Source organism: Eucalyptus grandis, chromosome 7 (genome assembly GCF_016545825.1).
Source record: "Eucalyptus grandis isolate ANBG69807.140 chromosome 7, ASM1654582v1, whole genome shotgun sequence".
NCBI lineage: Eukaryota > Viridiplantae > Streptophyta > Magnoliopsida > Myrtales > Myrtaceae > Eucalyptus > Eucalyptus grandis.
The window spans coordinates 10018338-10040622 of record NC_052618.1 but is presented as its reverse complement, the minus strand read 5'-3'; the positions used below and the strand labels follow the sequence as shown (position 1 = coordinate 10040622).

The 22285-nt window shown below is 37.1% G+C and overlaps 2 protein-coding genes across 3 annotated transcripts; one reads left to right on the top strand and one right to left on the bottom strand.

The window, feature by feature from the left end:
- Nucleotides 1–1530: 1530 nt before the first annotated feature.
- On the top strand, nucleotides 1531–14343 carry LOC104452691 (ATP-dependent DNA helicase Q-like 4A). 2 transcript variants are annotated; one of them, XM_039317324.1, is made up of 25 exons: nucleotides 1534–1861; nucleotides 1979–2136; nucleotides 2819–2876; nucleotides 3157–3570; nucleotides 4013–4183; nucleotides 4272–4402; nucleotides 4585–4960; nucleotides 5035–5166; nucleotides 5446–5532; nucleotides 5637–5764; nucleotides 6418–6538; nucleotides 6620–6771; nucleotides 6839–6974; nucleotides 8370–8493; nucleotides 8574–8644; nucleotides 8793–8861; nucleotides 9157–9285; nucleotides 9364–9522; nucleotides 9631–9711; nucleotides 9797–9958; nucleotides 10102–10145; nucleotides 12637–12784; nucleotides 12895–12989; nucleotides 13097–13174; nucleotides 13246–14343. In XM_039317324.1, exons 2-25 carry the CDS (start codon nucleotides 2126–2128, stop codon nucleotides 13622–13624), a joined length of 3456 nt encoding a protein of 1151 aa, XP_039173258.1. In that variant the 5' UTR covers nucleotides 1534–1861; nucleotides 1979–2125; the 3' UTR covers nucleotides 13625–14343. The 2 variants fall into 2 exon arrangements, with proteins under 2 accessions (XP_039173257.1, XP_039173258.1); XM_039317323.1 differs by lacking the exons at nucleotides 12895–12989; nucleotides 13097–13174; nucleotides 13246–14343 and having other exon boundaries at nucleotides 1531–1861; nucleotides 10102–10156; nucleotides 12655–12784.
- A 1720-nt stretch (nucleotides 14344–16063) lies between these two features.
- LOC104452690 lies at nucleotides 16064–17656 on the bottom strand. Its single transcript, XM_010067156.3, has 2 exons — nucleotides 17166–17656; nucleotides 16064–16993 (listed from the first exon to the last, which is right to left on the bottom strand). Exons 1-2 carry the CDS (start codon nucleotides 17583–17585, stop codon nucleotides 16379–16381), a joined length of 1035 nt encoding a protein of 344 aa, XP_010065458.2. The 5' UTR covers nucleotides 17586–17656; the 3' UTR covers nucleotides 16064–16378.
- Nucleotides 17657–22285: the final 4629 nt, after the last annotated feature.

Here is a 22285-nt window from a genome sequence, read left to right as displayed (position 1 = left end):
TTTTGATAATTTACCAATAGAGTCCTTTTAGGTGATTTTTGCCAAAAATTGCTAAGGATGACACAAATCGTCTTAGGCGACACAATTGATACTAAATAATTTGTATTTCAATTTTTTTTTTCTCTTTATCTTTTCATTGTGATAATAAGGTTCACCAGCAACCTCCATTAACCACGGAAGCCTTGCCTATGTTTAGCAAGGGACTTTGCACCTCACCCAGGGCCTTGGTAGCCTAAAGGCCAATGAGGGTTGCTAGTGGCCCTCATCAACCACAGAGGAAAAAAAAAAAAAAATTAACACCCATGTCAACAATTTCCAACCATATTGCCCGAAAGGACTTAATCGATAAATCATGAAAAAGTTTAGAATTGAGACTCCATTTGTTTCATAAAAATGGATAATTTAAAATTGCTAAAAGTGATCATTTGTATCACTTACAAAAATAAATGAACGAAAATTATTTTCATTATCTTCAAGGAATTAAAATATGAATTATTGTAATTGATTAATCATTTCAAGTGGTATAAGCGAATCATTTTTCAAAATAAACCATTTTCTACTAAACAAATGAAACTAAAATTAAAGGATTTTGAGTAGCACACATTTTTATCAACTTAGCATAAAAAGGAGTTTTTTCCCCACTAACGCCATTAGTTTATCAAGGGAAAGAATTAGATTAAGTCAGGGTTTGTTTGCTTGAAGGAAAACTATATTTTGAAAATTGTTTTTTTTTTTAACTTTCCATTGTTTGAATGACAAAAAATTAATTGATTTACAAAAAATGTTCTAATTGACTAAAAATAAGGGAAAATGACATACATGGTATTTGAACTTTGGTTAAATGTGTAATGTCATTTTTCAAATTTTAATTTGTTTGATATAGCTCCTAAATTTTGGTTCATATGTAATACTTTCCCTAAACTTTTAATTTGTTCATTAGAGCTTTGATTAATGTGTCATATCATTTTCAAACTTTAATTTATTTTATGTTTTCTCCAAATTATTGTCAAATATTTAATGTGATCCTTACACTATATAAAAATGTTCAATGATCATATTGAATAAAATAAAAGTTGAGGAATATCATTACACATTCGACCAAAATCCAATAATCTATTAAACAAATTAGAATTTCATACACAATATCAAACATCTAGCTAAAGACATGCATCATTTGTGCTATTATCCCCAAAAGCAAGTTTGGATTGAGCGAAAACAACTTCTTATCTTGACAAAAAGGAAACTACTTTTCTCAAATTACCAAATAAATCAAAACTAACAATTTTCCTTGAAAATAATCCTCATAAAAACATTCTCTCTTATTTTGAAATTTCCAGCGAAATAAATGCCCTCTTAAATATCAACTATCCAGGGACTGCTTTAGAGGAAAAACAAAAATTATAAAAACCAAAAGGTCAGGGAATATTAGCTGTATTCCTTTCCAATCCAAAGAAAACTCCAAAAATGCTTTCATCTTTTTTTTTTTTTATTACTCCATTCCATTTCTCAATTTCCCGCAGCTGAAAATTTGGAATTTGCCGCTGCTATCCGAACCAAATGGAGTTATCCCGCCATCTTCTTCTTCCTCTTCCTCTCTAGCAGCAGCAGCAGCAGAAGACATTCCAGAAGAAGCAGCACCACCCCAATCCATCGCCATCACCATCACCATCACCATCACCATCCCGACTCCTCTCTCTCTCTCCTCCTCTTCCTCTCTCTCGGTATCACTTTCTCTCTCTAACTCCCGCGCCTTCGCGAGCCGCCGCTTTCGATCGCTATCCGGTTTCCGGTTAGGGATTCGCGGACGGCTTTGATTTTACGATGCGTGCGCGGGTTTGACGACCGATGAGATGCAAACGCGGTGAGAGCTGCTGTCCCTGTTTTCACTGTTTCCTTGAGGTTTTCTATTTTATTTTTATTTTTTTGAATTTTTTTTTTAGATAATGTTTTGGAGGTTGGGTGTTGTTTGATTTTTCAGTCGGAGAGAGGGGGCGATGATCGGCTTCCGAGGGTGAATTGGTCGGACCACGCGAGCGCTCACGACGACTTTTCGAACCAGTCCAAGTTCCTGAGCTCGAATTTCCTCTACTCGCTGCCGAACCAGAGGCCTCCCGTCCAAGAATCGATGGGGTCGAGGTAGTTCGTCATTACGGTTCAGTTAACCGTCGCATTGCGACTTTGAGTTGGCCGAAGCGTTTGCGGATGTTGTCGTGTCCTTGTTTGCTAGTAGACACAAAAAAAATTGGTTCATCGTTGTGGTGACTTGGTAAAAAAGAAGGCTTTTTTGCTGTTGATGTCGCGGTCGACGAAATTACTGTTCTTTTAGACAGTGTAGGAGGATGAAGTATGATAATTCTTTTCCCATGCTCTTATTGAGAGCGGAATGTTGACGGTTGGGATTGCAGATTCTCCCTAATGTAGTTGTTTTGCTGGTCCAATCGACAGAATTTACACGCTTGTGGGTCTTTTGGTGGCCATTGTATCTTGAGCTGGAAAAGTAATGGGTCAAAATCCCAGCTGCTGCTTAGAACTGTTTGCAATGTATCGATTCGCTGTGCTCTGCACAGAATTTTTCTGGAGGCAGTTTCTGTAGTCTAGCATTATCAACTTCATACATTAGCATAGTGTTTCTTTATGTGAAAGATGGATACTGGAATCCATGTCTCAGGTTGTCATGGACATTGTTGTTTGGCTGATTTATATGATGACCCTGTACAATTGCCTTAGCCTTAGTAAGGGCCCTGTGCTTTTGCTGTATGCTTGTGCATTCTGTTTGAGCTATATCGGTCTCCTATTGACTATTTGCATTGTTCATTAGGTCTATGGTCTTCTCCATGGTGAATCCCCAACGATTACCCAGTAACCAAATAGACAAGGTAAACTTGTTAAGCAGATTTATGTGTAACATAATGTGAGATGCTGATCATACTTCCAGTATTGGTAATTTTATTTTCTTTCAGTTTCGCCACTTTTCTTAACATCGGTTGCCCGCTGTAGAATTTGTGCATGAGGACACTTATATGCGTTCTACTGTTTTCAATGGCTGTGCTGATTGTTCTAAATTCTAAATGTAACTCTAGCTCTCCTGAGGAAGCAATAATCCATGATATTTTGAAGTTTTGATTGGCATGGAACTGTGGCATGTTAAATTTGCAGGCTTGGCATGCTCTTTCCAGTCTTCGGATATCTTCTAGAACATACATAACACCTGGGAAGACTTTGCCAGTCAAGGATGACAATGCTGGCCATTCTGATAAAGTTAGCAGAACTGTCTCAAGCAGTGGCAAAGAACATGGTCATTCTTGGGAAAGCAATAGAAAGTTAAATGGATCGACTGCCAGGATTGATGCGTCAAATAATTATGTGTCAAATCCAGTTGTTTTGGCCCATTATGAGGCTGCAGAGGGGGGATGTCCATCTAGGCAAAGTGGAAATGGCATTTTAGGGGAGAATAAAGCACATAGTGAAGGCTTTTCAGCAGCAATGAACAGAGACAGCATGCCTAATGCACAAACGAAATCATCAGGGGGAGTTTTGGCTGATGAGCTAGATGACGATGACATTCTAGAGGTAATTTTTTTCCTTAATTGGATAGCTGCTGATCAAACTGTAACATTGTGAAAAGGAGTAGTCTTTTCTTCTTATAGAAATTGCTTTTCAGTTTTGTTACTTGAATTGACTAATGGCGCTAGGTTGGTCTAATTTTGACTCTAAGTAGGTTTAGGTCTCATTTATTGGTGTGTCCAGACTCTATACTTATTAGAAAGAGTAAAAATCTGCTATATGATCCTTAAGGAATGATAGATTAACAGTTCATGATTGGATTATTGATATTGTTTCTTTAAAAGCTTTCTTTCTGGTTCAGTCAGTTGATAAAACATCTTTTGCCTTAGTTCAATTGCCATCAGACACTTCATACCTTAGTTCAATTTATTTGATGTCTCTGTGATCAGCATTTTATCTTATTTCCTTTGCCATGTATGGTACTTCATCAATTTGAGGTGGGTTTCAGAGCATTGATGTCGACCAGATAGTAATGGAGCACTATCAATCCACTTCAACACCTCAACCATCAATCCAGAAGCTTCCACCCATAACTCCAGATGTGGAAAGGAATAGTTTACAACAAGATGAAAGTTGTTTGCCTGAGGAGCTGCGTTCAAATTGCAGTCATGGGTTAAAAGTGAGTTGGCCAGTTTCATTTGTCCCATTAAGATGCCATATATTGTTCTCTTCCACACTTGATATGCTCAATATTGTAATGGATACAGCTAGGCCTTTGCCCCGATGCTGCACGTCATTTGCAGGAAATGAAGGACAATTTAATTGCAATATCCAACGAGCTCCTTGACAATGTGACCGAACTAACTCCAGAAGCAGTGGAGAAGCTTCGTCATGATAGGTTTGCTCCTACCCAGCTTCTTCTCTTTGTAAAGTCCATTCTGCTTGGAATCTAATGCATGCAAAATGGAGGAATGAAAATCTTTTAGTTATAATTTCCAGCTTTTGTATAGATGTTATAGAAAGAAGCTCTAATAGGGGATGCAATAACTTTTAAATGCTGTATGTATGCACACTTTTTAGGTCACACCTCAATAGGCAAATTCAGCAGCTTGAGAATCATCTTCGCTCTCTTACGGTTGATGAGGAAAGGAGAAAGTCTCATTTTTCTGCATCTGCAGCGCCCCCGACGTCTTCCCTGTATGAAACACCTCGAGCATTTGGATCTAGGGTAGAACCTTTTAGACTAGAAGCCCATGTTCATCCACAAAATGAGCCTGGTGGTTATGACAGATGGAACTCGCCATCAGTTTCTTTCACTTCAGATAGGTTTCCTGTTTCATCAGGTCCTGTGGATAGAGACTCATACATTCAAAAGCCTGTGGAAGTTAATTATACTGAAGGTTCAATTGATAAAAAGTGGAGCAGCTGGAGCTTCCCGTGGACAAAAAGCTTGGAGGTGTTGCCCACTTAATACTTAGCTTTTATTTGCATATCTTGTACCTCTTGTTGCTTACTAACTTTTGCTGCCAGGATCATAACAAAAAAGTATTTGGGAACCATTCTTTCCGCCCAAACCAACGAGAAATTATAAATGCCACAATGAGTAGATATGATGTTTTTGTTTTAATGCCAACTGGAGGTGGAAAAAGCTTGACATACCAGGTAAATTAAGTTCGAGGGTTGATATTTGTTTGTGTTCATGCAATATTACTTTAGTACAGTAAGTGCTTCTTTTGCTTCATTTGCCCTGGAGTTCCATAGAAAAATGGAGGTACTTGACATTCTCACAACATGCTGTTTGTCCCATTATCCATGTAACTTTGCTACAAAACCTTCCTGTTTTGATGTGTATGGTTTGGAATGTGTGATGGCTTGTGAATCCAATATGTCAAGTTTTTCAAAGCTTGTGCGTTACTCCTCTTTTTTTTTTTTTCCTGACAGCTTCCAGCTCTAATATGTCCAGGGGTGACATTAGTTATCTCACCCCTCGTTTCACTTATTCAAGATCAAATAATGCATTTGTTGCAGGTAACTTGCTGGATTAACATGTTCATGTCTACATTATATATCTTCAGTTATCCTGGTTTTTTGGGACTGTTTCTCTAATGCTCTCCTGCACTCTTTTCTTGTAGGCTAATATTCCTGCGACTTACTTAAGTGCTAACATGGACTGGAGTGAACAGCAGGAGATCCTTAGAGAACTCAATTCTGATTATTGCAAATTCAAGCTCCTATATGTCACACCTGAGAAGGTTGCCAAGTGAGTGTTATTCTCCTCACAAATGATGCAAGCAAAATTGGTTTTTAAACTCCTGGAGCATAGCTAAGAGGCAGCTTCTGGCATATCTATAGCTCAAGACATATAAAAACATCATAAAATGATACCACTCAGTGGATGAATTAAATCAGTTAATGGCACTGCTGCGCTTTTGTACAGTAAGGCTCATAATTCAACATAAGTGATGAAGGCTGAACACATATCTATAGATAGACAAATCATCGAGCGGAGAAATATTTAAGATAAGTTGGAAGTGCTCTAAGAATTTGTACGTGGCACTAGAGCAGGATTCAGAGCTCGAATATTTCTAGCCCTTTTTTTACCTCCCCACTCATAATCAATTGCGATCCTAAATCTTAGGCAAAAGTCCAGCCTTGGCGTGGGAGTGCTAATGCATTTAACTCTGAAGGACATCTCATCTAGTAGCTTGACCATCTAGATAATACTTTGGTGCTTGTTGTTTGACCCCAGTTTCTCTTGAAATATCTGAATGAAGTATCTAATTTTTGAATATCTACTATTATTAATTTTCAAAAGAATTTATAGCATTTTCTTCTCCAAGTAGTTAATAACATATTCTTTTACATTCTTCTGAATATTTCAGAAAGCTTTTTTTGCCTCTTTTTTGAATGCAGAAGCGATGTTTTGTTGCGGCAGTTGGAAAGTTTACATGCTCGTGAACTTCTTGCTAGGATTGTCATTGACGAAGCTCATTGTGTGAGTCAATGGGGTCATGATTTTAGACCCGACTATCAGGTATGGAGGTAAAAGTTTTTTGAGTTTTATGCTACTGGTACTGCTCCATCTTTCATGCCAATCATCTTGTACGTTATGCAGGGTCTTGGTATTCTGAAACAGAAGTTCCCTAGCACTCCAGTGTTAGCTTTAACTGCTACTGCAACAGCCAGTGTCAAAGAAGATGTTGTCCGAGCTCTTGCTCTTGTCAACTGCATTATTTTCCGGCAGAGTTTTAATCGTCCAAATTTACGGTTTGCATCTAAGTGAGACATTTATCTTTCAGCTGTGGAAATTATAGCTGATTGTGGAAATTTGCAGGTATTCTGTCATTCCAAAGACGAAAAAGTGTCTGGAGGACATAGACAAATTCATTAAAGAAAATCATTTTGATGAATGCGGGATAATTTATTGTCTCTCAAGAATGGACTGTGAGAAGGTTGCTGAAAAGTTACAGGTTGGTCCTGTTTGATGCTGTTGGCAACCATATTTAAGAGTTGTTTGATCATATAGGATGATATTCACATGGAGACAGCTTGATTTTTATTTTTATTTTTTTTTAAAATCAAGTCCCTCAATTTGTTGAACTAAAGACTTGTTGGTGAGGCTAGAACATAACCTCCAACTGGTTGGAATAATCTAGTACAAGAGTTCAGTAGTACACCTTACGTGAAACTACTTGCCGAAACCTTTGACAGCATTTTGTTTCGCATGGTAATAACACAATTTATCACATCCTTTTGAATGAAATATTAGACATGAGGGTTAAAATTTCATGCTTGAGATTGATATGAAATGATATGATTTTTTATATTGACGTAAGTTGATGGAATTCAGACTCATCTAGATGGTAGCTCCCTTAACTGAAATTTGACCTGACTTCAGGTACATATGATCACATGCCATGATTGCTTGCTATGATCAGATAGATTCAATTTTGTAAAAATTATTTCTAGCCTAAAAAAGATGACACCTTGGATTTGATTGCTAGTTTTGGTTGTTGAGTAGTGCTTACAAAATTGATTTACTTTATAGTATATGCCATTTAGCTTCCCATTTTTTAAAATTTTTTATTTCATAGAGAGGACTATTTCCGAACTGTTAAAGAAACCGTATCCTTCTCCTCCCCCCCTCCCAACCCAATCCAGAAACGTTGAATTTCCTTGCAAGTCTGATTTGACTATCCTTTTTTAGCTCAACCAAGCCCATGAAAATTTTTCAGTGGACTTTGCTCATACTGCAGTGGCTTTGCATACATTGCATATAGATTTTTTCTCCTTATCTGTGTGTCTCCACCACATGCATTGCATTCATGTTCAGTTGTTTACTTGTGTATATATATGCTTGCAATGTCGTGTACATTTGCACATGCATTGGCATTTATTTTCTTACTGATTTCTGAATATGTTTGTCAGGTGTACATATGTTAGCTCCATGCTGCAGCCGAATGTTTGCTAATTTTACTCCATTCTTGATGCTAGGTTTTAAGTCCTTTTTGACTTTTCCATTATTGTACCATGAATTCATGGAAGATTAGTATGAGTATCATCTTGTTGTTTTGGATATTAAACATGCTATGTGGTGTGAGAGTATCAAGGGGGAAAACAAATTTGAGTCTTTTTGCATATTTCTCTCTTGTTTATGAGTACACAAAGTATATTTCATATTCTTCAATCAATATTTCTTAATTTGCTATATCTTCACAGGGTTGTGTGCCTTATATTGCAATAGGCAAAGCAGATTTCTTTTTTATTCCTTTTATTTGTTAGATAAGTTGCTTCAGTAAAAGCTAAGACTCAAGGGATCCTTAACTTGTTCACAATTTGTTAAAAATAATGATTGTATTTGTCAGGAATATGGACATAAAGCAGCATTTTACCATGGGAGCATGGACCCTGCTCAACGAGCATTTGTCCAAAAGCAGTGGAGCAAAGATGAGATCAATATAATCTGTGCCACAGTGGCATTTGGAATGGGTATTTCTCTTTTCTCACCAATTTCTGATTGTAGTAATCAAATGTGATAGCATTTTGACCATGGACAATGTGTCTTGTAGGTATCAACAAGCCAGATGTCCGCTTTGTAATTCATCATTCCCTTCCTAAATCAATTGAAGGTTATCACCAGGTACATTTTGAAACATGATGATGCTTCTATCGAGCATTTGAGTGCTGGAAGTTTCAATTGCTGAACATTAATAAAATCAGTGTGTAATTCAATGTTTTGGGTTTAGCTCATGACATGGTGATAATTCTGGATTTTGGTTATATCACAGGAATGTGGTCGTGCTGGACGAGATGGTCAGCATTCGTCTTGTGTGTTGTACTACAGTTACAGTGATTATGTAATGCTGATACTGCGATTCTTCTCCAAATTTATGCACTCATATTTCTTATCCTTCTCCTACATCTTTTAGTATGTTTATGAACATTATAACTCCAAAGACTTTATCGTACTGACTTTTCTTGTTCATGCTCAACTTTGCAATTTGAAAGTTGGTTAATTTTGTCAAGTTCTTTTTCTAAAGTACTTAAAATAAAAATTGCTTTGACATTTCCTTTAGTGTAACCTCTTCAGTACATTATGGCACATCAGGGAAAAATAACAGAACTTTATGTATTCTATTTTTTCTTTGACAGATACGTGTAAAACATATGATTAGCCAAGGAGCAGTAGAGCAAAGTCCATTCTCAAATGGTTATAACCGTATCAATATGGCGAATTCAGGAAGGGTACTCGAAACAAATGCTGACAATCTCCTGCGCATGGTATTGTACTGATTCAAATGATGCTTTCTAAAGTTCCAATTATTATAGATGGTCTGAAAGTCATTTCAACTGTTTCAGGTCAGTTACTGTGAAAATGATGTTGACTGTCGACGTCTCCTGCAGCTTGTTCATTTTGGAGAAAAATTTGATTCCAATAATTGCGGAAAAACATGTGACAATTGCCTCAAGATCAAAAGTTTTGTTGAGAAGGATGTGACTGAGATTGCAAAGCAATTGGTTTGAATGCTTACTATTTGTCTTTTTCGGTTACTGTGGTGGTTTGCTCCAATCTCTTGCAAGCTAAGACTTTTGCTCACACTTGAATGTGGAATTACTGTTGCGTAGGTTGAGTTGGTGAAGTTAGCAGGGCAGCAGTTTTCTTCAGCTCACATATTAGAAGTTTACAGGGGTTCTTTGAATCAATTTGTATGTTGAGACAGTAATTTAGATATTCTCCATTGATCATCCTGGTCTTTGTTTGCTTGATTCTCAAATTGGAGTGTTAAATCAGGTCAAAAAGCATCGACATGAAAAGTTGAATTTGCATGGAGCTGGGAAACATCTAGCAAAGGGAGAAGCTTCCCGTGTGCTACGGCATCTTGTTACTGAAGATTTCCTGGTGGAGGATGTTAGGAAAAGTGACCTTTATGGGTCTTTGTCATCAATACTGAAGGTAAATATCACTGCTATGATTCCGTGAGGCCATGAAATTCATGGTTAATCATTTAATTGAGAAGAAAATTTTCCTCCCTCCTTTTGGATGCTTGCTTTTCGCTTTCAGACAGGAGACTATGTTCCTTTGTTGTTTCTGTTCAGGTAAATGAATCCAAGGCTTACAATCTTTGCTCTGGAGGCAATCTGTCATACTGAGGTTTGTCATTAATTTTGCTGTTCTTTAACTGGTGATGAGAGGGGCATCCCTTCACTGAACCAAGAAATTTTTCTGTTTTCATTGTTGGAAATTTATCATCAGCATCTCACAGTGCTTATTAACCATGTGCCTACTTATGCATTTGCTATTCTGCCCCGATAGGGTGTTGCATTGCCTTTTTGGAAACTTTTTTTGTTCCATAATCTCAGCTTGAATTGCACTTATGTCTTAGAGACATATAGATGCATTTCATCTGAATCTTCTAATCCCTGTCCAAATTAACACGACTTTTGCATGCTTTTTACTCAAATTTTGTGGAGCTTTGACATTTCATATTTTTTATTTAACAAAGAGATTTCAAAGTAACCTTTTCTTGCCTTCAATGACAATCAACATTTGGAGGTTTTCTAGTTTTGTTGTCTTTTGTTTCTTTTTGTTGGTTGCAAGCATCTTTTGGGTCTGTTTTACTAGGGCAAAACTTAATTACCTTTGAAAAAAACATTTATTGGTTGCAAATTTATTATAGATATTTTGTTTTGGTCATGGACTTTCAAGGGTGTTTGGCAAAAAAAAAAAAAAAATTTAATATGACTAAGCACTTCTGAGGGTGTTTATTTGCTGCTATCTATTGTAATGAACCAACTATTCTAACCACTAGGGCCAACAGGATCTACTGTAAATTTTTGTGGTAGATGCTGGATCTTTGTCTCATCCGACCATTAGTGTTTCACTTTTGCATCTTGTACAAGGCCTTTCCTTTCCACAAATGCCCCTCACATCAATGCTCTCTCTCTCTCTCTCTCTCTAGTCACTGGTTGCAATTAATTTATTCTTAATTTCATACCCGTCATACCTGTTTGTCAGGTGGCATTCATCATAGAATTGGATCTCAATTCCAGTAAAGTCATGATTGCAACATATCTGCGACTCAAATCTACTTCTTTATGCTTTGACTCATACGGAAAAATAATCCAAATGCATTCAAGATTAGGAGCTTTGGGGGATAGCTGGGAATTTGAAGGAAGACTGGGAGAAATGTTCCCTTTCATTATAAGTTAGATCAGAGATAGCTACTTATAGTGGTTTATCATTTGAAGTAATGTTCCGAGTTTAAAATGTGATCTTACGCTAGAAGAGTGGTAAAAAGGTTATATGAGGTCTAAAAATGTTGAGTTTATAATCTCAGAGAGAAAATGGTGCGTAATAGGAGCAGTGGCATGGAGTATTGATGTAGTTGATTCCCCTTCGTGAGAGCAATTTGTCGTACTTGGCCTGCAGTCATTACTGCTGCTCTTTTATCCTGAACTCCCTTCAATTATAGTTCTTCCTCTAGGTGGGAAACTAACAACTTTCATGCTATTAGATTGTGAGCCCTTCTTGCAGATGGTACCAGTTTTTGAGGTCAAATTTAGCAGAATTTGACATCTTTTTCATTGACGCACGGTTGAAAGATTTATTCAACCAGTTTGATTGATCAGTAGATACATACGGATGATATGATTTATTGTGCGACACAACTTGAAGTTTTAGGATCAGAAAGATTTGGAATACAATTTTTACTATTTTAGGACTAATTTTGCTGCCCTCAGTTATGGTATGACGTGAATTGTGGGTTTGCATCTCGAAAAGAACTGATTACTAGATGATTTCTCTTCTTGGCTTTTGGCTTAATAGGAGAGAGAAACACAAGGACATTTCAAAGAGTTAAATCCTCCTGGGATTCTTTTTAGGATAATTGGTTGTGTGCTCTTCACTTTTGGTATAGCAGGAGAGTTCAGTTTCATACATCAAATTTGTTGAAAATGTTAGAAGCAGCTTTTGTGCATAATTTTGATATAAGTGGCTTCTACTGGGAGCCGTTTAGTATATAGGGTGGTACCCCCTCAGCACCTTTTCAAAAGAAAAAAAGAAAAACTTGAAACTTTAGGATCCCCTAGGAAAGGTTTGTGAAATTTGGTGAGATGACAGCCGATTGCTTTAAAAGCTTAAACTGTTATATGGAGGTGTGATTTGACATTTTAGTATTATAATATTCCTTTTTATGCTTAGTCTGGTCTCTTTTGCTTAGTACTAAGTATGGAAATTTAATTGAGGACACAAATAAGGCTTGGAAAGATTCGAACTTATGATTTCCAGCTCTAATACCATGTAAAATTTGGTGAGACCATATCTGATTGCTCTAAAAGCTTAAGCTGTTAGATAAATGCGTGATTTAACATTTAAATAGTCTAACAGTTCAATCACGTTGTTGTGAACGTATTGCTCATACTTGTCCTGTGACAAAACTATGAAATCTCCACGACTACTAGGAGATTTGCACTTGATTCTTTTGAGTAGCCATATATTTTAGGTGATTTAGCCACAGTATGGCCACCAGTTTTCCATATTATTTGTTTGATCTGCTTTGAAAGCTTAATATTTGTATCAAAATGTCTAACATACTAGGATAATCTAAATGAAGCAATTTTGCTTGACTGTAGTGCCACCATATTTTGCAGATTTCCTTCCGTGGCAAAGATATCTAAGTCTAGTAAATCTGATGTAACTCCTGCCAAAGGATTGTTGCCTTCTGGGAAATTGATGCCTCAGATAGATGGTTCTGCTCAACCTGAAGCTCAAGGCGATCTGGTATGGAAATATATGCATGAGCATGCATCTATTAGGTTGTCCATTCTCCTAAGAACAAGGATGAAGTTGCTCGTCTCTCTTTACCGCTTGTGGAACTCCTTGTATTTCAGATCCTGTCAGCCAAATTATACACTTCATTGCGTATGCTACGGACTATTCTTGTGAAGGAAGCTGGGGATGGGGTCATGGCATATCACATATTTGGGTGAGCTCATCTCCTTCATGAGTTTAGTCTGTAATTGTTTGTTTTGTGGTGCTATTGAGTGAATATTCATCGAGCCCCCTTGCTTTTTGTTTTTGGGTCCTTGACAGCAATGCTACGCTTCAGCATATCAGCAAAAGAATTCCCAGAACAAAGGAAGAACTGCTTGAAATCAATGGCATTGGGAAGTAAGTTATGAGGAGACTTTATCTCACATGCTCTGCTAATAGCAGATAATTATTTTTATGTTTCTGTGTAGGGCAAAGGTAAGCAAGTATGGAGATCGGTTGCTAGAAACCATAGAAACCACCATTAGGGAATACCAGGGAACAGATAATCGAAACAGCAGCAGTAGCAATGATAGTATGGATTCCATGAAAAGGAGAAGAGAGGCAAATGGAGGCACGAAACCCAACTATGAAGAGGATGATGATTTCACGAGAAGCACTGGTCACTCGAAGAAAAGAGCCACAGTAATTGAGGCCCAAAATTACAATAATCAAGCCGTCAACAAGCCAGGCGATGACATTACATGTATAGATGATTTGGATTTTGAGGATTATGACTTTGATGTCGATGCTGATGCATCAAATGTTAACAGTGGAGGAAGAGTGCTGCCTTCATGGTCGAAGTCCTGAGAGTTTCGACAAGGACAAAAGCTATTAAGATTATGAGTTGAAGAGGAAAATCCAGATATCTAGTGCAGATTTGAGATTTGGGCTGTTCAGATCAATAGTTTCTGTGCTAATATAAGAGCAACGGTAAATACGATTTGCTAGTGGAAGCAAGTATTAGTGCCTTATCTTGGCTATTCTACTTCAATCTAAGTTTGTGGCAATCTCAGAGAAATCTCATGATTGTCATGTTTCTCATTTGGAGGAAATGAAGTTGCTCTTTATGGAGGTGAAATACTGAACGATGCCAACGAAGGTGTAGTTTTTCAACATGTGCATTTATCAACTTTTGTTTCAGTGCATGGACAGATCAGGTTCAGTTAAGTGGTGGTGGTGAAGACTGGGCCTTTCTGTTTGCTAACTTGACGGATTTCTTCCAGTGAAAAACGGAACCGTTTGAAGATGGAGAATGTACAGCATGGGAGTTCAGAAGGTTTAGACAATCCTTCTGTTTGTGTTGACCGATTGACAAAGCATATTGAACTTCTTAGTCGATTGTATGTATGTATATTTGATCGGTTTTTGTAATACATTGGGTGTTGAACTTCTATGTAATGTCAAATTCGAACATGCTAGGTGACCCATGGATATTCCTTGGTGATTTTGAGCGTAGTTGTAAATGGCTGGATCACTGGAATAGTTAAAACTACTGATGTCATGGGAATCATCATTCTACCTATTAATTTACGGTGTCCTGTGGACAGGCCATGTCATAATAAACTAACCTAACTATCGATGGACTTAGATGGAGGTCTAGTCAAGAACTCGCTTTCATTGGCGAGCTCACTGAAAACAAGAATTGATTGGACCTTTAAGAGTTACTTTTGCCTACTTCTCCAGTACTTTCTAATGTTTAACCATAGTTTATTTAGCTCCTGTAAGAGGCAGGGGAAATGGAACTCGCTAATGTGAAAAGGGATGGCGTTTGTGACTTTTGAGCTTTTGAAGCAACAAGAGCCATAATGACAACTCTCTCTCTCTCTGCATTCTTTCTCTCTCTTGGTTTTTCTAGTTACGAGCCTACCAGCACCAGTCGACTGTCAATGAAGACCAGGTTGACCGAGGGTTCAAAACCAGCGAAACCTAACAATAACAACTGGAAAAGACGTCGGTAGCAGGCTGAACCAACCCTATTGTCTCGACAGATGTAGCAATCTGATGATCTTCCTACAGGCCCCAGAGGGAGAGAGAAATGAGTAAAGACTTTAACGTACAAGGTTGGTGAATGACAGCCAGCGAGGATGTTGGCCATTAAAAGCAAAGCTATAGTCAAACCACACAACTGTTCTCGAAAGGAAGAAAGAATATCTAAATTAGTAAAAACAATGTAGAATAAAAAAAGAATACCATCTTAATCAAAAGGAGAATATAAAAGATGTGTTCTTCTGAGCAAACAAGAAGAATCATTATCACCTTCCTCTTGTTAAAAAAGGAGACGGAGGGAATCTGTCCTTCTGTTGGGGATAATTTTGCTTTACATTAAAGCAAATGCAGCGCAGATCAGATATTCGCCCCTTTGTTTCTTTACTGGGAATAGTTACCTTGCTTCTCTTCAAAGCCAAGAACTTGCAGGGAATTTTCCGCATTGAATATATTTTCCCCTTTTGAAAGAAGGGAAAAAAGATTTAAAAAAAAAAAGTTTCTCTAGTAGCTTCAAATACCGTGGATCCTAAGTTGCAGATCAATAAAGTGGGAAGGAAGAAGGGAAAAAAGAAAATTACTTTTGTGGAACTTTTAAGGCCAGTTGTTTCAATTCCTGCAGGCTCGAGAACCCTGTTATTGTTTCCAAAGAATACGAGAGATTTGCTCGAAAACATAGAGAATACAACAAATTGCACGAGAACTTGTGTTCTTGAACGGGCTCAATATGGTTTGTAGATCTTTATAATGTTGAATTGACAAGTGCCAAAATTGCTCTTATTACGTATAAGTCAAGAAAGATGATGTGTTACAAATTGCAGAGTTTCCTTTATTAGCTACTTAGCGAATGCTTTAGGGGCACTCTCCAACGATAGCCTAAACTTTAAAAGTCTGCCAATACTTCGAAAGCATCCATAATTTGTTCGACCAGAAGAGCGTTGAAACAGAAAAGGCAAAGTAAAACCAACATAATATCAACCAAAAAGAGAAGCAAAAGAGAAGCAAATCAAAGGAGAAAAGATAGAGATAGTATAAGACAATGATTTCTTTTTTTGTGATTTTCACTTATGTTTACATGAATTGCACTTTTGAGATTAAAAATCCTAGTCATATATTCATGAAAAATTGCATCGCTCAAACTTTCTTGCTCATACATAAATAAGTTAGTTATAATTATCGAATATCTTCTTTATGGGTGTCACCCTGGGCAATCATAATCTGCATTTGGTCAGCTTAAATAACACTTGCATGCAACAAAGAGAATTCAATAACAACCGAATTTGATTCACCTGCATCTTTTACAAGGCAAATGTGAGACTCCTAGAACTGTCTTTACATTTCATAAATAGTACTAATAAGAAAGAAAAATCCTCCAGAAAACAATGGAACCAAACCAATTTGACAACTTTCATTCTACCCTCTTCTCTCTCTCTCCCTCTCTTTTTGGGTGGGGAATCTAATGATCTTACCCTCTTGCACCTTTTCCTCTATATCAATCAATTGATTGCCTCACATGTTTGAAATTTTGAAAGCAAACACATACTCTCTCTCTCTCTCTCTCTCTCTCTCTCTCTCTCTCTATCTACGGCTACACAAGTCCAAAAGATTCTTTCTTGCCTCAACTATTTCATCAAACAAATCATCAAGTTGTACCATCACACTCTCAACCCCACTCCTCAAACACCCAATCAAGCCCTTCAAATTCTCAGCCCTGTCTTGCACATGTTCCTGCCCCAGCTGATGATGCTCCCCCTCTTCTCCCCTCTCCAACACCCCCCTGAGCTCCTCCATGCCGTGCCTCGCCCTCCTGAACTCGTAGAGAAGGATCGGCGGTGGCGGTGACCGCCGGCTCATCCGGTGGATCTCGCTGGCCATCCTCTGCTGGATCCTCGACGACGAGATCATGAAATTCGACCCGAACACGGCGTGCCCCTCATTCCCGCCTTGGTGGAAGATCGACTCCGGCCAAGTGTAGACGAGGCCGGCGAGGAGAACCATCAGGAGCAATGAGCTCACATTCCTCATCGCAAAGAGAGCGCCCCTAAAGCCACTGAAACCATTGAAGTTGGATTCTAATGAAACGTTCTCGTTGAAGCATAGAGAGAGTGGTTGAACTCTTGCTTCCATCAAGTGCTTGTTCTCTTCCTCCAACACCAACGCCTCTCTTCTACATTCGTCTATAGCCCGAAGCGCCTTTTCAAAGCTCAAACGAGATAAAGAACGAAATCAATAGGGTCGTCTCGGTGTGGTACAATCATAGCAAAATCAGGAAACATCCAAGTCTCAATGAAAACCTTGCGAACAATTAAAAAGAGAAAGAGGGTAGATTTCCTTCAACATGCTTATGGACATATAGAGAAGTTACCTGGCGACGATCCAAGTGATGATCATGCAAGCCGAGGATTGACGAGACGACATTCGACGCGGTCGTACAATACCTCTCCATCCGAGAGAGGCCGAACTTGATGACGTTACAAGCTTCCCAGATCCTGGCGCTCTCGTCCATGTACTCGTCGAGCCACTTCTCGCCGACGGGGAGGCGGAGCTCGTGGACGAGGGAGGTCAGCCGAGAGTGTACGGACCGGAGCGAATGGAGGACTTGCTGCAGGTACTGAATCGACATGAAGCTGTTGCCATAGGTCGAAGACGACGACGACGACGACGACGACGATGACGGGAAGGAAGAATTCAAGTCGTCGAGCGCTTGTGTGAGGAAGTTGTAGAAGCCACTCACCGATGAAGTGGTGGCGTTCTTGCATGATGATGATAGTGAGTGCGGATTCATCTTTGAGGGTACAAAGAGAGAAAAGAGAGAGAGGGGGAGATAGAGAAAGAGAGCTATGGTGAAAAGATATTAAAAAAGGTGATGGAGATGGACAGGCGTATTTATAAGGAAACACTCATATGCACGGATGTATTTTTTTGAATGCTTATGTATCATCCTCCGATTGATGGGATTATGTGTAAGAAAAGATATATTGAAGTCACAATATTATATTATCGATATATTCGAAGCAAATTATTGAAATCGCAATATTATATTATCGAAATCGCAATATTTATAAGGAAACACTCATATGGACAGATGTTTTTTTGAATGCTTATGTATCATCCTCTAGATGATAGGATTATGTGTAAAAAAGACATATTGAAATGCAATATTTATAAGGAAATACTCATATGCACAGATGTTTTTTTGAATGCTTATGTATCATCCTTAAGTTGATAGGATTATGTGTAAAAAAAGACATATTGAAATCACAATATTTATAAGGAAACACTCATATGCACAGATGTTTTTTGAATGCTTATGTATCATCCTCCAGTTGATAGGATTATGTGTAAAAAAAGACATCGAAATCACAATATTAAATTATTGATATATTCAAATCAATATGTATTGTTGAACTGTTGAGATTACGCGTAAATCAATAGTAAATTAGAGATTACAATATTGAGTTATTTGGTGCAACTGAATGGGTATTCAAAGGTTCGAGCTATTTCAGCACTCGCAATGATAGATATTTATATAATTTAGTATATTGATATCGATATATATTTAGTGGGTTATTTGTAATTGGGAGAGGGGGGGAGAGAGAAAGGGAGAGAGGGGATTTATAAAGTGGGTTAGTATTGAAAGAAAAGAGGTTTATTCACATGTTTCTATGTTAAAAGGGGGTTTAAATTGCTGGGTGCAATAATGGGTGTTTCCCAAGAAGTGGAGGGAATGATAATTTGGGAATCTCTTGAGACCATCTCTTTAGTGAGTGTCATTGGATTGGTACAAGAGTAAAATCATTCCACTTTATGCTTCTTGGGTTGAGCAGCTCTCGTGGACATTTTCGAATGGAGGGATGTGTTTTTGATGTATTGACAAGTGGACCCAATTTCGTCTAGTAAATGATGTGTCTAGTAAGTAAAATTAAGTCATGGCTCCATGCTCAGTAAGTGATTAATCTAAACATGTCATTTGTGATATGCACAACATCATTTAATAAAGATTTTTTTCGACAAAGTTTAGTCCCCTTTGGTTGCCTGTAGAAAACGATAATGAATCTTGACTTGTCAATTTCTTAATTTGGCGACGAATTTGAAGTGTATCACCAAATTAAGGAATTATTCTGTTTCCCTTTGGTGATAAGATTTCCGTCATGCCTTGAAGAATCATAATCTACATCGAAGTAATAAGATCTAATTGAATTCCGCAACTAAGTTTGAGGATTTTTAGTGAACCTTTTCTCTTTATTTTCTTGGGTAATATTTACTTGAACATGCTTGACAATGGAAAAGATTCCAGCTATTATGTAACTCAAGCTACAATTTTTTTCTTCGATTTTACATGCCAAAAACTATATGTCCTATCAAAATAAATTATTGCTAAATAGAGAATAATGCCCATTTAATCTTGAACATATTATATGGATGCCACTTTAATCTTAAACTTTCGAATTTTGTTAATTTAGTTCTACATTTTTGTGCAAAATCTCAATATAATTATTCTAATCATTTTTTGGTCAAGAATCAACCACCACATGAACAATTTCTGACAAAAATTAAGCAAAATGATTACATTGAAATTTTGCATAAAAGTTAAGGATTGAATTAGTAAAATTGAAAAGTTTATAACTGAATTGATATTTACGCAATAAAATTAGTATTTATCGGTTCAATTTTTCATTAAAAAATATGTCGTGTGTGCCAACAACCTAGTAACTAGTGAAGGGCATATGCTTAGAAGTTGGAGAAAGGCAAAATGAACACTCTAGCATCCTTTCATGATGAGAAAGAGAGAGAGATCATCAAATTCCTATTGTACGAATGATTGGACTCCGTGCATCCAAGATTGATTGATTTCTACAATGTGGAATCGTCTTCTTTTCGTACCCAACATTTCATTCGAGGCATTTCTTTAATTAGTTAAAGTTAAACTGGAAAAAGAAAAAAAAGAAAAAAAACATACGTGTGCTTCCCGGACGATTACACGTATCTAGACATTGGATACGTCTAGCACACAAAAGTAAAATATTGAGCCCACCATCCGAAAACTGGAATCAGTACTATCGATTATCTTGATTAATTATGTGATTAGGAAAAAGGGCATTTGACTCCATGATGATCAAGCCTTAAAGAAGTTCAAAGAGAGATCTTGGATTCGATTCGTATCTCTTCTTTCTCGTACTCAGCCAAAACAAAAAAAAGTTTTGAAATATTTATAACGAAAGAAAATTAATGGGCAATGATTTTTTTATAAAACGTCATAGAAGAAGTATGTTATTCATTAGGTGCCTTTTATTCATTCAGAATAATTACCAAACAAATTCTAAATCTATTATATTTATATCAATTTAATATTAATTTTTTTGATCTAGTCATTTCAGTCTTAAATATTTTGTTGATTTACCAATATAATTTACCCGATCAATTTTGGTTAAAAATGGCCATATGTTATTTTGTGTAGCATAATCGATTGGTGAATGTTGATATTAACAATTTTTGAAATTTTTAATAATTTTTCTGAACCTTTTCTTTTTCTTTCCCTTTTTCTTTTTGCTAGTGGTTGGTAGTGTTGCCACAAATAATGGGTGGTGAGGGTTGGTCTCGTATGAGCAAGGACAAGGGTGAGCACTAGTGAGGTCCACCCTCAGGTAGCTGAAGCCCGATGAGGCTACCTTGGCTTGGGTGATGGTCAGCTTGTTAGATCTAGCACTGAGGGGCCTTTGCTAGTGGTCACCTTAGCCTAGGTGAGGATTGATGAGGTTGCTCGCTACCATAGCTCACTTGGTGATCGGCTATTGGCAAAAAGAAATGGGAAAAACAAAGAAAGGAAAAGGACAAATACCGTGAAAAACCATGAAAAACCTCAAACTTGTATATTTATGATAAATTTATCATAAACTAATTTTTGAATACCAAAAACCCAAATAGTGTATTAGTGATAAATTTATCTCAAATTAATTTTTTTATCACAACAAACTTTAAACTGATATATTTGTAACAAATTTACTTTCCATTAATTTTGTTAAGTTGGACCAATCACATTTACACCTTCGTGTTATTCAACTTAGCGGTTTGATGGTAAAATTTAACAAAAATTGATAAAAGGTAAATTTGTCAAAGGTCTATCGGTTTAGGGTTTTTGATGGTAAAAAATTAATTTATGGTAGATTTATCACATGTATACTAGTTGGATTTTTCAAAAAAAAATTCAAAAATTCAAAAAAATTATTTAAAATTTGTCTACATTAACGTTGATCATGTCATGTAGAACCGTTAGCATCCACATTAACAATTTTTGTCCAAATTTGGCCAAATGGACTATATTGGCAAAACGGAAAAAGGTTTATGATAGAATTGGTACAAATACAATATGTTTAAGACTTTCTTGATAATTTGCTTTTTGTTATTCTTAAGACTAAGATTCAAATGCAATGTAAGAGATTACTAGTTCATCTAGGTTGTGTATCCAAATCAGCCATTATTTGGTTAATGTCTGTTTATTAACATGTATCTACACGGCCAACAAAAGAGAAACTAACTTTGTATTTTGGTTTGTACTATAAATAGTAGGGTTGTTCATGGTTCAGTTTGGGTCGGTCTAAGATAAAAAAATCTCGAGTCAAATCCAAACAAAACCAACGAAATTACAACTAAAACTAGTCTAGTAACTTAGGTTCGGTTTCAAACCGTTACCATGAAACTGAATATACCAATAATAAGTTTAATACGTACTTAAACTACCCAACTTCAACGATGAGCGGAATTTAACATAAAAAGTACCAGTGAACGAAAGGAATATTTCACGCTAATACTAAACTAAATGTAAGAACAATAGCAATCATAGCCAGCTCTTGGTCAAATTAAGGATAACGTAGTTGGTTAAATTAAGCTGCAAATTTCATAAGTTAAAAGGTAAGTAAATTTATTTACTTAGCTTATCAGTATGATTCGACTTTATCGATTTTCAAAGTTATAAACCATCACCAAATCATTAAGACAATTACAAAAATATCCCAAACCAAGACCAGATCAATAAACAGACAAACCGAATTTGATCTGTCTGGCTCAGCTGAGTTCAATTGTTTTTCGAATTTTTATGAACACATTAGTCATTACCTCTAAATAAATCTCTAGACCAAAACGAAATTTAGAAATGAGGATGGACGGCGTAGGAAATCTTCAAACTCTCCAACAGGGGGTGGTCATCTCATCCTTCCGGGGTTCATATTATTTGTTCCATCGAAACGAAATATGCTATGAATGCACATCAAAAGTCCGGCCCTCATTGGACCGTCCATATCTAAAATCATTAGGATCCCGATTCACGAATAGAAACACTCGGTCGGGATACGAATCCATAGACATCGATGGCTATGGCAAAACCTGTCCCCGATGGAGCCAGTGACGGGAGGATATCAAGGGTTTCGATGGCTGAAAAGTTGAGTTGTTGAAATGTAGTCCCTAGGAGGACAACTTTTCCAAAAAGGC

Excerpts from the sequence above, each read along its gene's own strand:
- LOC104452691 (XM_039317324.1), top strand. Across the intron at positions 9,523-9,630 it reads CTGAGATTGCAAAGCAATTG|GTTGAGTTGGTGAAGTTAGC; the intron begins GTTTGAATGCTT and ends ACTGTTGCGTAG. Across the intron at positions 12,990-13,096 it reads ATGGCATATCACATATTTGG|CAATGCTACGCTTCAGCATA; the intron begins GTGAGCTCATCT and ends GGTCCTTGACAG.
- LOC104452690 (XM_010067156.3), bottom strand. The coding sequence starts at position 17,585 with ATGAATCCGCACTCACTATCATCATCATGCAAGAACGCCACCACTTCA. Across the intron at positions 16,994-17,165 it reads ATCACTTGGATCGTCGCCAG|GCGCTTCGGGCTATAGACGA; the intron begins GTAACTTCTCTA and ends AGCTTTGAAAAG.